Source organism: Nesoenas mayeri, assembly GCF_963082525.1.
Source record: "Nesoenas mayeri genome assembly, chromosome: 1".
Classification (NCBI taxonomy): Eukaryota; Metazoa; Chordata; class Aves; order Columbiformes; family Columbidae; genus Nesoenas; species Nesoenas mayeri.
In genome coordinates, this window is record NC_137541.1 from 86552525 (window position 1) to 86567025 (window position 14501).

Here is a 14501-nt window from a genome sequence, read left to right on the forward strand (position 1 = left end):
TTTTTCTCATAGGAACTAATGCAATGGGTGATACATGCAGACATGTTAAAAAACCAACCAACCAACCAAACCAAACCAACCAACCAAACAAAAATCCACCAAAAAAAACCCCAACAAACACACACACACAAAAACAACAACCTGCATTTAAATCCTGGGAAATGATACATTACATGGGGAATGAAGAAGCAAGACTATCATAATCAAGACAAATGGAGGAGGTGCTGACTTTTGACAATAGGTCAACACATCACTGTAAATACATATTCTCTGCCTACCTGTTCAAATATGTGCATGTCGTACATCCCTCTCTCCCTTCATCCCACCCTTTACATGAATTCTGGTGGTAAAAAAGGGGTTTGCTGACAGTTGAACTCCCTACAAATTATGACTATGGGTGGAGCACGGCATTAAACTGCCAGTAATAGAACTCCAAAGCAATGGATACAAATATGGCAGAGAGCTTTCATAGAAATAGCATAGTCCTGAAGTGATAGTGCTACAAGAAAATAATATGAAGTTATATTTTAATAAAATTTTCCTTCTTTTTAGCCGCCTCATATACCCTGGTGTTATAACCTTCCTTATAGCAACTGTGACCTTTCCTCCTGGATTTGGGCAATTCATGGCAGGAGAGGTGAGAGTGGGATGGGTATTTGCAATTCTGTGCATTTCTGCAGAACAGTCTCCCCTTACTCTGTGCCCCAATAACCTTATGTCATGGAAAGGGGAAGAAAGATATGGGAGGAGTTTGGACTGAGGAAGGGCTATATCCTGAGACTCAGGATGTCTGCTGTCTACTTCATATAAAACTTGAAAAAGTCAGCTCTCCCAAGCAAGTAAATAAGGAAGATATTACCCTATGTGTAAAAGTAGTTATCCTTTCACTAGTTCAGATAAAGTCCTATCTCTCTTCCTGAAGATTAAAAATGTGAATTAAGTTTCACAATCATGAATTACTGAAGTAAAAATCTCTTCCACCTTCTTGGAACAGAGGTAGAGTATTTACTCTGTCTAATCTCATGGCTCATGCCTGTTTTTTTGCTGTTTAGTTGATGCCACGGGAAGCCATCAGCTCTCTATTTGATAACTATACCTGGGCAAAATACACAGGAGACCCTCAGATCCTAGGGAAGTCTGCTGCCTGGATCCATCCTAAAGTCAGTGTCTTCGTGATCATCCTGCTCTTCTTCCTCATGAAGGTGGGAAACCTAGCTCACAATAACCACTCAGAGTGAATGTTCTTGATCCATTGTAAAATAGTTTGAACTGCCAGTGAGTAGTTGCTGGATACTGAATGAAGCACTACAACTGCATTGGGTTCTTACATCTTTTGATATGATGTTTGTACACTCTGAATGCAAGATTACCAAAATTATTAGGGAATAATAGTTTCCTGGCCTTAATGTAGTGACATCTTCCTCATGCAACCTGCTGAATGACATTTGGTACTCACTGTGTAGTAGTCGGTGGGGAAGACTACATCAGGAAAGATTTCTTAGTTTCCACAAAGATACGTAATTGAGTAAAAAGTTCTCAGATAATTTGTATGTTGTCTAAATAAAGTCTGAAAAATACTCTATTTGATATTCCTGACTACAGATAGGAGACAAATAAGACTATGCAAGCACAAGCTATAGTCATGTGAAGCTCAAGGATTTTTTAGCAGTACTGTAACTTGATGAAGAAATGCAGCTAAAAACAGTTTTCTCACTTCTGGGAAAGCAACAGCCAGTTAAATTGTCTGTGGAAGCTGCAGCTTCTGAAAGGATCAGCTGTGTAACTGGTACATGACAGAGCAAGAGAAGAGATTTGAAAGAAGAAAACATATTCCAGTGTTCAAAATAGAGGTAGCAAGAAAGAGGTTTTCCTTAGTTGGGGGGGGTGGGGGCAGGGAGGGAATTAAAAATATCATAGAAATCATGATTTGTTGTTGCAAAGGAGCAAAAGAGCTGAGGCCACCTTGCAATATCAGTTGAACTTTTTGAGAGATTGGGAATGGACATCAATGACTGATTGACCCAGCTGATTCCATCTAAAGTAAGACACACTATCAAATTTCTGAGAGGCAGTTAAGGGTTCTGCTTCTGTGATAATTCTGATACAGTCTCATTTACCTGAATAAAGGAGGAATGGACTACATGGTGGGTCCATATCCTGGGTCCATTTGTTCTCCTTTGGAAGAGCTGTCTCTTCAAACACTGGAATCATTGACCTTGTCCCATTAACTAAAGGCTCTCTCAACTCACTAGATAACTGTGATATCAGCTAGATAATGCCTATATCTTGGGTTCATTTTCCCTTTTATGCCAACCATCCTATAAGAGTTACAGTGGAAGAGCTGTCTCGGGTTGTTTTCCTCTCAACAAACCGACTGTCTACAAATTAGTCTGTAATCTGTCTGTGGCTACAACAGTGTCTGCGAAGGCATCACCTCCTCAAAGGTGGACCTTGAAGATGAAGGATTTGCCCACACTGAGGAGAATATTGTCCTGAAATACCTGAAAGTATTGCTCCTGATGTGCTGGACCATGGTTGTCTCTCTCCTGTGGATGATACTGCTGCAGCAAGGAACATCCTACTAGTATACTTCTTTGTACGATCTTTTGAAACAGCAGCATTCTCTGTGTTTCCCTCAACTGTGGAAATCTTCTGTCATATTGCTTGAGAAAGTCTGACCATATTGGCCTTCGAGGTATTTGTAAGATTAGGCTGTTGCCTCCAGAAGAAGTCTGTATGTGCTGGGCTGAGTCAGCACTTGAATTGGTCTTAGCAGCACCAGGATGGATTTCATCATTTTGCCCCAAATAGTGGTAGGACAAGAGGCAACAAGACACAAGCTAGAATAGAGGACATTTATGACAATTGGACTTCAAGAAAAAATTCTCCCAGTGGTGGCACAAATACCCAGAAAAGCTGGGGAATCTCCACCCTTCTAAGTGTTCAGAACTCACCTGCATAAGGACATGAGCAACCTGGTCTCACTTAGGAATTAGTAATTAGGAATTAGGGAGCTGGGGGAGAGATCTCCAGAGTTCCCTTGGCACTGAAATCTTTCTGAGTCTGTGAAATTTTTACAACATTCTATGAAAAGCTGTGCTATTTGGAGCAGCAGGAAATCTCAACTTCAAGGTCCAAGGCAAAGGAGTTTGCATGTTCATCCATCCCCTTGGTGATTCAGCTTCCACAGCAGTCACACAGATGTCCTCTGCATCAGTGTGATGTGTTGGCAGAGTTCCTCCAGGTCACCTTCACACTCCACAGCCCCTTCACACTTCACCTTCTGGCTGAACTGCCAGATCCCTCAGACTGTATCTCCTTATGGATCCACAGTAAAGTGGGGCTGAAGGAAATGCTATTGCCACTCAGTAACAATGATACCTTCTGCCTCTTTTCTAGTTCTGGATGTCTGTCATTGCTACCACGATGCCAATCCCCTGTGGAGGCTTCATGCCTGTTTTTGTTATAGGTGAGTTTCAATATTGTACTGCAGCACATATGTCCAAGTGGATAGGGTAAGAGAGATGTTGCATACATACCCAGTAGGTTTCTTCTAGTGGATGCAGAGTCATCACTTGATGTCTATGACAAGCTCGGTTAACAGTCCAGACACCGCCTCTGAGTCTCTGCTTTTGTAATTTTCCCACCCTCCAAATCCAAATGATGAGGAGGAAATCCCTGCCACACTGTGGGAAGGCATGCTGAGCCATGGCCTTCTAATTTCTCTGCGTCTTCACCTATGGAGAAGCTTTCATCCTGCTACATCCTACTTGTAGGATGTAATAGTTGCTCCTTTTGCCCCTGAAGACCAACTAGAAGAGATCACCTCAAACTAGTACCTTGAATGTAATCCACTACTTACTCTTTTCCTCTGACTGAAATACGGTAACATATGGGAGTTTATTGGTTTTTAACTGGCTTTAATTCCAAGAACCAAAAAATAAAAAGAATACGATGCCAATGTTTAGAAAGAGAGGCTATGTTAGACTAAAGTGTACAAGCTCATGAAGTTCAGCATTAAGTACCAATAGCTCTTAAATGATGATGCTAAGGACCTCTGAGTTCTGGGAGGCAGTAACTGAACATGAGTCAGTAGTTACCGTGATGAAGGCTAATCACAAACAAAGCTCTGTTAGGAAAAACCTCGCCAGCCTGGCAAAGAAATTGGTTATTTCCCTGCATTCAGCATTTTGGACACAATTCTGGAATATTGTGCCAATACAAGCGATTTTGTCAAAGTGTAATGGGACACTGTGATTGTTAGGGAGGTGGAGCACAGAACAAAGAAGAAGAACTGGAAGAAGTTTGGCCTATTAAGCCTGCAGAAGAGGAGGCCTAGAGGGGGTCTAACTGCAGCCTTCACCACATAATGCACCAGGGAATAGAATAGAAAGACTCCTCTTAGAGATACACAGTAAATAGGAGGTAAAGGTGCAAGCTGCAACAGGGGAAATTCTGATGGGACATCAGAAAAAAAATTGTTTCCTTGTTTAAGGTGCCCAGAAAAGCTGGAGAATCTTTTTAAAAGCTTGTCTAGATAAAGCCCTGGGTGACTTGAATTCTCTTTGAAATAAGTCCTGTTCTGAGCAGGGGTCAGAACAAGACCTCCAAAAGACCCTCACCACATAAACTCTTCTGTAAGTTGTCATTCTGCTGTTTGGACATTCATAGAATGAGTGTGTGAAGGGCCTCAACTGTAATCTGGACTGATACGGTACATATTCTGAAAATATTTCCTCTTATGCAGGAATCACAAATACTGTTGTGCCTGGTTTGCCTAAGTGGAAGAATGAGGGGTCAACTCTATTGACATCTTAGTGCCTTTTTATCCTCTTGGAGTCTAACTTCATATTTTGTGACTGAGAACTACCTTTTAGTCTGCAGTGTCATTTTAATTTGTTTTGATCTTGTTTCTGTTAGAAAATACTCAAGTGGTTGCCCAGCATAGCTGCACAGCACACACTGGGTGTTCTTTAGATGTTACTTCCATAATTGTCAGTGATATTTTCCAGGTGCTGCATTTGGGCGTCTGATTGGGGAAATCATGGCATCACTTTTTCCCAATGGGATTCTCTTCGATGGTATTGTTTACAAAATCTTACCTGGAGGGTATGCTGTCATTGGTGAGTCTCTATGTCTTCCTTTTTCTTCACCTGGTTCCATCCCCATGATTTTCCTGGTTGACATGATGTGCTATTTCAATATGACAGTCTTCTCTCCCTATTCTTTTTCCACCCTACCTGGGAAAGGTGCAGCAGCTCTGACAGGAGCAGTGAGCCACACTGTGTCCACTGCTGTCATCTGCTTCGAGCTGACAGGTCAGATCTCTCACATCCTCCCCATGATGGTGGCTGTCATTCTTGCCAACATGGTGGCTCAGAGTCTGCAGCCCAGCCTCTATGATAGCATCATCCAGGTGAAGAAGTTGCCCTACCTGCCAGACCTGGGCTGGAATCACATAAGGTACAGTAGTAAAACAGAGTTAGAGGTGAGGAGTGGCAAAGAAATAAAGCAGAAGAGGATGAGACCATGAGTAAATAAAAGGTCATGAAAAGAAAATAAAAAGGCAACACAGGCCTGCAGATAGAAGAAAAAACAAGTGGTAGAGTAGAATTAGGATTCATACACAGAAATGGAAAAAATGTTGTCTTATGCTTTTCACTAAAAGCACAGGTTTGAATAATCTGCAACATTATTGAATTTGTATTAATATTTCCAAATTGCTTCAGTTTAAATATTTAAAAATCAGGTGTCTCGTTTCCATTTTTTTTAATTCAGTGGGGTTTGGATTTTATTTTCCCAGTAAATGACTGAAATATCATTTTATGTGGATATTTTGCATGAAACAAAATTCAGTTATTCATACACATCTTTCTCGCTCTAGTAGATATAACGTATAGGTATGTATATATAAAACACCTATACATACATGTATCTAAATGGTGGGGGGTAATGGAGTGAAACATAACTGTAATGAAAATCCAGTTGATCTGTGTTAATCCTTTTGAAAGGTTCTCTTTGGTTACTCTCACAGAAGATTATTTAGTAGCTGTATTGAGGATACTTTTTAAAGAAGTGGTCATTTATATATTTCTTTAAGGAATTTGTCTGCTAGACACTTTTAGTATGCTAACTCTTCCACTTATTGCCCATACATTCACAGCAAATACAATATCTTTGTTGAAGATATTATGGTTCAAGATGTGAAATTTGTCTCCTCCAACTGTAAATACCGAGACTTGCAAACTCTACTTCAAAGCACCACTGTTAAGACTTTACCTTTCGTGGACTCACCAGGTAAGCAATATAGAGAAACCACTCCTTCCTGAAGACTGTCTCAATTAAAAGAGCCAAAGAAACTAGCTTTACTCTTACATGCTGTGAAGGAGACAGTGTTACACACTACATAAAAAATCAGCCTCCAAATCTTCCACTATGGATGATGTGTGACAGAAGGCTGTTCCAGCTGATCAGACAGGTAAACTGGAGTGTGGGCAGTGAAGCAGATAGAGCAGGTAAGGGACATGTGGGGAAAGTTTGTGGACTGAACTGTGACAACAGGGAGGGATCTTGCATATGTAAAGAGGCTGCTTCTGGTGTGGTGCTGAGGGGTGGCACAACTTAAGGATGGTGAGCTTCCTACAGCCCCACAGTGTTTTAGCAGCAGCTAGCTGAGTTGGTCAAAGACTTCTTTATAGCTCTAGATAGTGCTAGTCCAAGCACTTTGAAGAGGCAGGAGGGAGGAGGGGACAATATGTGGCAGGGGATATTCAAAACCCTTAAGTGGCTTAATGTCTTCTTTGCTCTGTGATATGCAGAAACTATGATCCTTCTGGGGTCTGTAGAGCGATCTGAACTGCAGGCTCTCCTCCAGAGACATATAAGCCCAGAACGGCGGCGGCTCCTCAACAGAGAAATGCAGCAGAAGCTATCTGAGGCACCCTACGATGGACACAGCAAGGGACCGTGGGCAAACCTGCCAAAGCTGAAGCATGAATCTTTTGCTTATGTTGATGAGGATGAGGATACAGATGAGAAGGGAGAGGTGAGGGAGAGAAGTGATGAGATTGCAACACAGAGACTGCTTAAAAAGCAGTAAGACATTTGGAGAGACTGAGAAAGAAATGACACGTGGTGGACTCTGTTTTCTCTCCTTTCTTTAACAGCTGCCTCGACCCCCAAGTCCCACTGCCAGTTACCCAGAGGAGCCCAACGGCCCAACAAGTCCTCTTAAACAAATGTCTGAAACTTTGGAGCCGCAGCAACTCTCAGGTATGGTAACATATGGCATGCCTCAGCAGCATCCTAGCCAGGTTGTGGAAGCTTTCATGCTGAGTGTGTGTACATGTGTGTGTGAGGTTGCCAAGAAGAACTCTCTGTGCTGATCCTGTAGTAAAGGTATTTCGTTAACGTACCTCAACATCAGTGTGACCTACCTGGAAGTATCTTCTCTTTGTGATCTCTCAGAGAGCACAGCAAAAGTAGGCCCACTCAGGCTTCTCCCTCTGCCAGTACTCCCCACTCCATCCTTTGCAATAACATCTCATCAGACATTTTCTGCAGAGTCTGCATGGAAGGTTGCCATCTCTTTCCTCCTTCACCCCATGAATTAATTTCCCTGGGAAAAGACGCATGAGACCTAAACATCTGTACTTGGTTTTTGAGTAGCTTGGGCTTTTGCTCAGCTGTCTCCAAAACTGAACAGCTCCTCCTTTGAACATACATCTATTTGATTCAGCTACATTAGCATGGTGGACAAATATTGATTTATTGTGTTCTTTGTATTCCACCCGAGCCTATATTAGCTTTGCTTCCAAGATTGTACTCATAGTTCATTTCTGATTCATATCTCATGTATACTTGATTCAGGATGGTGGCTTTTTTCCCTTTATGTGTCTTGAAATATGTAGAGAGTGAGTAAGCACAGAGGTATAGCCCAGTCCTGAGAAGGAATACAGAGGTTAAGGCTCTGGCTCATGCTTTTAGGCATCCAAATGTTAGCATGTAATATAGCATATAGCACATGCTGGTTCCACAGCAGCACTCATGTATGACTAAACTTCTAACGCAAAGGAATATCCTCTTTATGCTTCCAGGACAGTAAAATGCTGGGACAGCCATCCACTTCCCTTAGCAAAGCAGAAAAAGAATGACATGAAAACAAGGACAGTGTGTGAGACATTTTACATTAAGCTAGTACTGATCCAGACGTGACAAGAAGAGGTGGAGCAGGGTTACTTCATGAGGCTTTCCCTGCCATAATTTTCAGTTTAGTTTGCAGCTGTCATTGTTTCTGAACAAACCTTCCTCTACAGCCTTGTTCACTTCATAACAGCACCAAACCCTACCTCCTCCTCTTTCCTAACTCCTGGCTGTCCTGCCTGGGAGAATAATTCTGCAGTTTTTTTCATTCTCACCATTGCACTGCTGCCACAAAACATGGACTAGTCACCCCTTCGTACCTGTCACATTTAGGCTGTTGATATATTTTGTCTTTGAAGTAATTTCCAAATTCTCAACCCCCTTCCTATGCTCATCCTCCAAAGCACTTTCTCTTTGTGAACTGCAGAAACGGCCATCACAGCCATTTACCCCTTGTATCAGATTTTCTGCTATGTTAGTAGTCTTGCTTCTGTTTTGTTTTTGTTTGTTTGTTTGAGGTTTTTTGTTGCTTTATTTAGGATTTTGGTGTTTTTATTTGTTTGGTTTTTTCTTCAGGGACACTGATCTATTAGTATTATCTGCAAGGGTCACTTTGTAATGGTTTGTTTCCTCTACTTGAGGAAAAGATATTGCATGGGAAGATTTATTCTGGCATGTCCCAAACACCATCTTACAAAGTGAATGCTAGATTGTCACTGGCTCATCTAGCATCTACTCTGTTCCTCATATTATTTCCCAGTCTGCCTTAGGCAAGGAGATAGGCTTGAGACTTTGTAATTTTGGCTCTCATTTGTTCTTTCTTATACATGTGTTTTTTTTCATCCTTCAGGCAATTTCAGGAATCTGAGGCAACTGATCCAGCATCTCTTGTGCCATTACAACCATCCACTTGAAGCAGAGAGTGTCATCCAGGTTAGGGGAACAGAGACGTAGTAGTATCCTGAAGAGGGAAGGGAATGCAATAGAATAGAATCTACTACTCAGAGCCATTCAGCATTTGGCCAAAGCACTTATGCTCCTAAACTCTGACAGCATCAGTGGGGAACTCCATTCAAGGAGAAAGGGTGTGATTTCTGTAATTACACTCTTCCTAAAGAAACACCTGTGCTCAGGTGTCAAAGCTACCTACCCTCATGACTGAGTATGGGCATCTGTTTCTCAGCAAATAACGCTGTTTTGACCATCCTGGAATGAAGTGCAGTCCTATTCCATCTGGCAAAAAAAATTGGCCAGATAAAAATGAAAAAAATGTTTTGGCCTTGTACCATATTAGATGTCCTCGAGTATCTGATATATCTGTACAGGGTTAGTGGATATCATACAGAGCCTATAGTAGACCCATCCACTCTACAGCAGTGCTTGGTCACCACGTGGGATATTTGAGAGCATCTAAAGCAGTACTTAGATGGCCATGTTTAGGCAACTGAATTGCTTCACCAGCATTCCACAGTCAATCTTCATGGTCAAGGGAAGCACAGCAAGTACAGAGTACACTTTATAATGTATGACTATAAAGAGAATCTAAACACTCCATAATATACCATTAGGAACAAAAAAGGGATCATACAGGGTAAGGAGGATGTGCAATTTTTTTCTTTTCTGTACTCTGTGAAACTGTGGGGTCCTTACCTGTCATGAACACTGTTTCCTCCTACAGGAGCCGGCAGAAGTCATTGAAACAATGAGGCCAGAAGAGGTAAGAGTGAGTGCAGAAAGGAAGTGAGATTGAGTGCTTCTTTTGCTCATTTCCTATAATTTGCAATGCTTCCTGAACTCCAACAACACCAGTGATTGCCACAAAAAAAAAAAGCTATAGCTAAAGCCATTTTCTTCATAGAGTTGCACAATGGGCAAGTCTCACCCAATAAGAGAAGAAATTGTTTTGCTAAATGTGCTGAGTAAGGCTCTGGCTAATCCAATCTAGTTTAGAAGTCAGCCCTTCTATGAGCAGGGTTTGGGACTAGAGAAATCCACAGGTACCCCCTCACCTAAATCTTTCTGTGGATCTATGTTCTTTCTTCATATCTACACAAAGGAACTATTATCTTGCAATAGCAAGTGGAAGATGCACTGAGAAAGGAAAGCTAAGATGTTAATTCCCTCTTTAAGCAGGAAGGAGCAAAACCTCACCTTTCTCAGAAGACCTCTGAGGTACTGGAATTGCTCTGTTTTCATAGGGACTTCACATCTGGCATGGAAGCGATAGGAAACCTGAGGGGTGTTACATAATGGGCAAGATGAATGATCTACATAGGAAGGAAGAAGCATTCTTCTGGTACTAGTTTAGGTATGGAAGACAGCAACACTGCTGATTGCTGTAAGAGTGATTCCTCTTCTTTACTGTGTCAGATAGATGCTTGGGAACAGGAGGAGTTGAACAAGAATGTGTGTTTTGACAGCTGCCACATAGACCCTTCCCCGTTCCAACTGGTGGAGAGAACTTCCCTGCATAAGGTGGGTGCAGATGTCTCTCTGAGGCATACACTGTTTTCTTCCACTGTTTTTATCATTGCAAATCTAGTCTATGACTTTTTTCTTCTCCTTGTCTTCACCTACAACTATTATCACCAGCTACTTCCACATCCAGCTATAGAAGTCAGTTTGTTCCTATGACATTCTGCATGTATGACATTCTTGCATTTCCTGCAAAATGAAAGGCTACGTGATAAGTCTGAGTGCATTTATTAAAATATCTTTTGGACACGACATAGGATTTCCCAGTCACTATATTAACGGATGTATTGTCTGCCTTGCTGCTGTGGGCATCACACTGAGATTTACACTCTGCATTGTCAGTGTGCAGCTCTGGAATGAGTTCACCTGGATTTCTCAGGGTGTTTCTGTCAAGGTGTAAAGTCTGCCTCAGTGCATGAGAAGAGTTGCTTGAAACCACCCTATATCATCAGCTCTTTGTTGAACTGAAGGGCAAGGAAAGAGGAAGCTCGATCATACAACTTCTAGTGTTAGCACAAGATGTCAAGGGGTAAAAGCAATGACTGTAGATCAGGAGTAAGAGAGGACTGGGCTTTCGCTCGGTGGAAGGGGAAGGCAGCCTACTGAAGCAAAAGTGCACAGTGCATGTTTTTTATCAATATTGATTTAATGTGAATGGTCAGTATATGCCTTGCACAAAATTAATTAGTTATCAAAGGGGTAAGATCTCAGCCTTGAGCAAAATAAGAACAGGTTAGTATATACTTAAGATGAGTCTGGTGCTTTTTAAAGGGCTGGCTGAAGTTACCTTAAAACCACTAGCCTTTATCTTTAAGAATATAGGGGTTACATGAAATTATACCTGAAGACTGCAAACAGGGAGTTTCATATCGCTCTCAAAAAAAGAGCAAATGAGAAACTCTGAAATAACAGGGAAGTCAGCTTAACTTGGATGCACAAAAAATGCAGGAATAAATAATCAAACTATCTGAGGTATGCATACGTGGGGCTAAATGTGAGACTACTGACAATGACAGGAGTATCACAGCTTATCATGATCAAATTGTATTTAATGAGTCTGATTTGCTTTTATATCAGAGTAAAATGTATTGTTCCTAAGAACTGAGATTTCTCCTAGTTTATGCTTGACCATGACATTCAATGTCTCATGTGATGTTAAAAAAAAAAGCAAACACCAGCTGTGAAAGAATGACTTCATCTAAGGCCAAAGGTAAACTCCAGCTACAGCTCAGCTTAAAGAACTTGGAGGTTGGAAATACACCACAGATGAGCACTGAAAATGCAAAAGCTTTAGAAAGTCTGGTTATGAAGTACATAAAATGGGGTATATTTAGGCTGAAGAAGACTGATGGCAGTGTGATATCTGTCCTTTGAGGAAGGCTTTGTAAGAGAAAGGGAATAACTTGGTTTTGGTGTTCCCACTGCACTGGATAAGCAGAAACAAACTTAGCTTCTGACAGAAAATATTCTGGAATGGGAAAAAATAAATCTTCTGGTGTTAAGGAAAGCACTGGAATAAAGAACCTAAGCAGATTCTGACTTTGCATGTTGCTATATGATAGTTTAATTTTCAGCACCAAAATGAAATAGGATCTGCCTAAGTCCCAAAATACATAGGGTGCTACATGTGAATCTCTGTTTGCCACAGGCCGGATGACAGTGACTTTGAGAATGTACGTGCTCTCCATCACCAACACACTCCCAACTATGGCTGTACAGCAAAAGGATGAAAATGTAGTACTTGTTAGCTACAAAAGGGGAAGGGAAGAGGTAGTTTCTCACTGGGATAACTGCAGACTTGTGAGCTTTTGTGATTCCCATTTCTAAATCCCAAGTCCCAGCTCTAGCACCAAATATCATGTTACCAGTTTCCAAAGTCCCTGAAATGGTCTTTTATATTTTTGCTCATAGACGCATACATTGTTCTCATTACTGGGCCTCAGTCATGCCTATGTAACCAGTATGGGAAAGCTGAGGGGAGTGTTGGCTTTGGAAGAGGTAAGTACAGATCCTTTCATCTCTTCCTGATCAACTGCAAATGTCCTATGGATCATTGCAACAACCTACAGGTGCTGGAGGATCCAGCTGGGAATATATATAACTGCAATTGCTAAATTTTCAATCCAGTGTGGAATTCCGAGTCAGCCCTTTGGAAGACATGTAGAGGAAAGGATGAGTGTATTTCAGAGGAGGCAGCAGGTGTTGTTTATGGGGTTGTTAGATGGTTCATCCTTTTCTTAACTGAGTGGCTAGTACTGTCTCTGAAAGTGGTATGGAATTAGTTTTTTACCATGGAACGAAAAATAACACCACCAATGTAAAAGATAATCTCCACAGGCCCCAGAGGTAGAGCTGTAACTCTCTCTATCTGTGATCCCTTTACTCTGGAAAGCAGATGAACTTCTGCTTTGCAGAGCTGGGTCAGCCTCCCTTTCATCCTTTTCTTCTGAACTTTTTCTCTTCTCATAGCTCCAGAAGGCAATAGAGGGCTCCACACGGTCTGGGGTTCGCCTCCGCCCACCCCTTGCCAGTTTCCGTGACACCAACCGAACTTCCATCAGTAGTGAGAAGGTCAGTCAGGCCACTCAGGTGTGGAGCCAGCAGGACAACTACATGGCAGCAGCACAGCAAGCAGCAAACTTGGGCACAGAGAGCCCACTGCCTCCCTGCTCACACTCCCCCCAGCCTTCACACTTGTATGAAGAGGGGGAAGTCCTGTGCTCCACTTCTGCCACTGATACTGAGTTGGAAGAGATGGAGCTGACAGGGCCAGTTGCTGAAAACATCTCGGATATCCTCAAGGACATAAGCCTACACTCCACTGACCTGGATGAGGATGAAGATGAGTATGATGTCTCCTTATAGGTGGTGTGAGGGGAGTAGTCCATCACATTCTTCAGTTGAGCCAGTCTTCTTGTGTTTGCTCCTCAAAGAGAAGCTTTTGGATGTTCTTTGCAATGCCCAAAGAGGATTAATCCAGCTGATCCATTGGACTGATCTTTATTCTGTGGCTTTCTTTCTGTGCAAAGCGTGTTAGGCTGTTAAACTATGTGGGTGTGTGCAGCAGTCAGATGTGGACTGCAAGGTGGCTAAGGGCAGGCTCATGTACATGGCAGAAGTGATTGTAATGGGACACAAATATTGCTGAACACAATCAGGATGCTCTGTGAATTTCTGCCATGTGAAATGTGGAGGAGGAGCATTCTCCATTGGTGTCATTGTTCCAGTAACACTTGGCCTGCATGATCCAATGTTAACACAGCCAGACCTCCAGCCTAGAAGCATATTGCTGCTTCTGACTGCAACCATGTCCATGTTGCTGCAGCTCCTTTTCACTTGGCTCTTATCTTGCATCCTCCCCAAACATTCCCATGTAGAACATTTTTCTTTCTCAATTTTTACTCTGGGATTTTCCTGGATGGGGATGTAGTTAGGAGCTTCTCCTCTGTCCTTCACTGAGCTGTTCACTAAAAACAGATGGAAGGAAAATATTTGATCTGTCTCTCATGTCTTCAATTCAGCCAGTGCTCTAAGAAAAGCACTGGGAGGGAGGAAAGCCTCTTTGTTCTCCCACGATCTCTGGATTTTTTTAAATAGAATGGGAAAATCTTAAATGGGGACATCCTCAGTGTTGGAGGGAGAGGAGTAAAACAGCGTGTATGCACCTATATTTCAAATACCTGTGTTTTTCTCTGAATCACTGTTCACAATTTCTACAAAGTTAAAGTCTTAAAATACAAGAACTCAAAAAAAAAAAAAAAAAAAAAGAGACTTAGCAGGCTGCCAAGAAATACAGCAGAGGGAAGCCACTTTTTCTACACTTTGAAAACAGGTTTCTCTCTGAAAACTCCTGCTCTTTTTCCTGGTAATTCTACCCTGCCTAC

The 14501-nt window shown here is 41.9% G+C and overlaps 1 protein-coding gene across 1 annotated transcript in view; it reads left to right on the forward strand.

Moving 5' to 3' along the window:
- The window catches only part of CLCN1 (chloride voltage-gated channel 1), a gene marked incomplete at both ends in the record, with an annotated part of 39194 nt that extends 25712 nt beyond the window's left edge, over positions 1-13482 (forward strand). The window contains 13 exons of the mRNA XM_080348139.1: positions 553-637; positions 1053-1202; positions 3400-3469; positions 5013-5123; positions 5250-5463; positions 6164-6297; positions 6819-7045; positions 7167-7272; positions 8993-9075; positions 9821-9859; positions 10513-10617; positions 12529-12615; positions 13087-13482. Of these exons, the coding sequence (XP_080204265.1) occupies positions 553-637; positions 1053-1202; positions 3400-3469; positions 5013-5123; positions 5250-5463; positions 6164-6297; positions 6819-7045; positions 7167-7272; positions 8993-9075; positions 9821-9859; positions 10513-10617; positions 12529-12615; positions 13087-13482 (1807 nt within the window). The remainder of the gene's footprint in view (positions 1-552; positions 638-1052; positions 1203-3399; positions 3470-5012; positions 5124-5249; positions 5464-6163; positions 6298-6818; positions 7046-7166; positions 7273-8992; positions 9076-9820; positions 9860-10512; positions 10618-12528; positions 12616-13086) is intronic.
- Positions 13483-14501: the final 1019 nt, after the last annotated feature.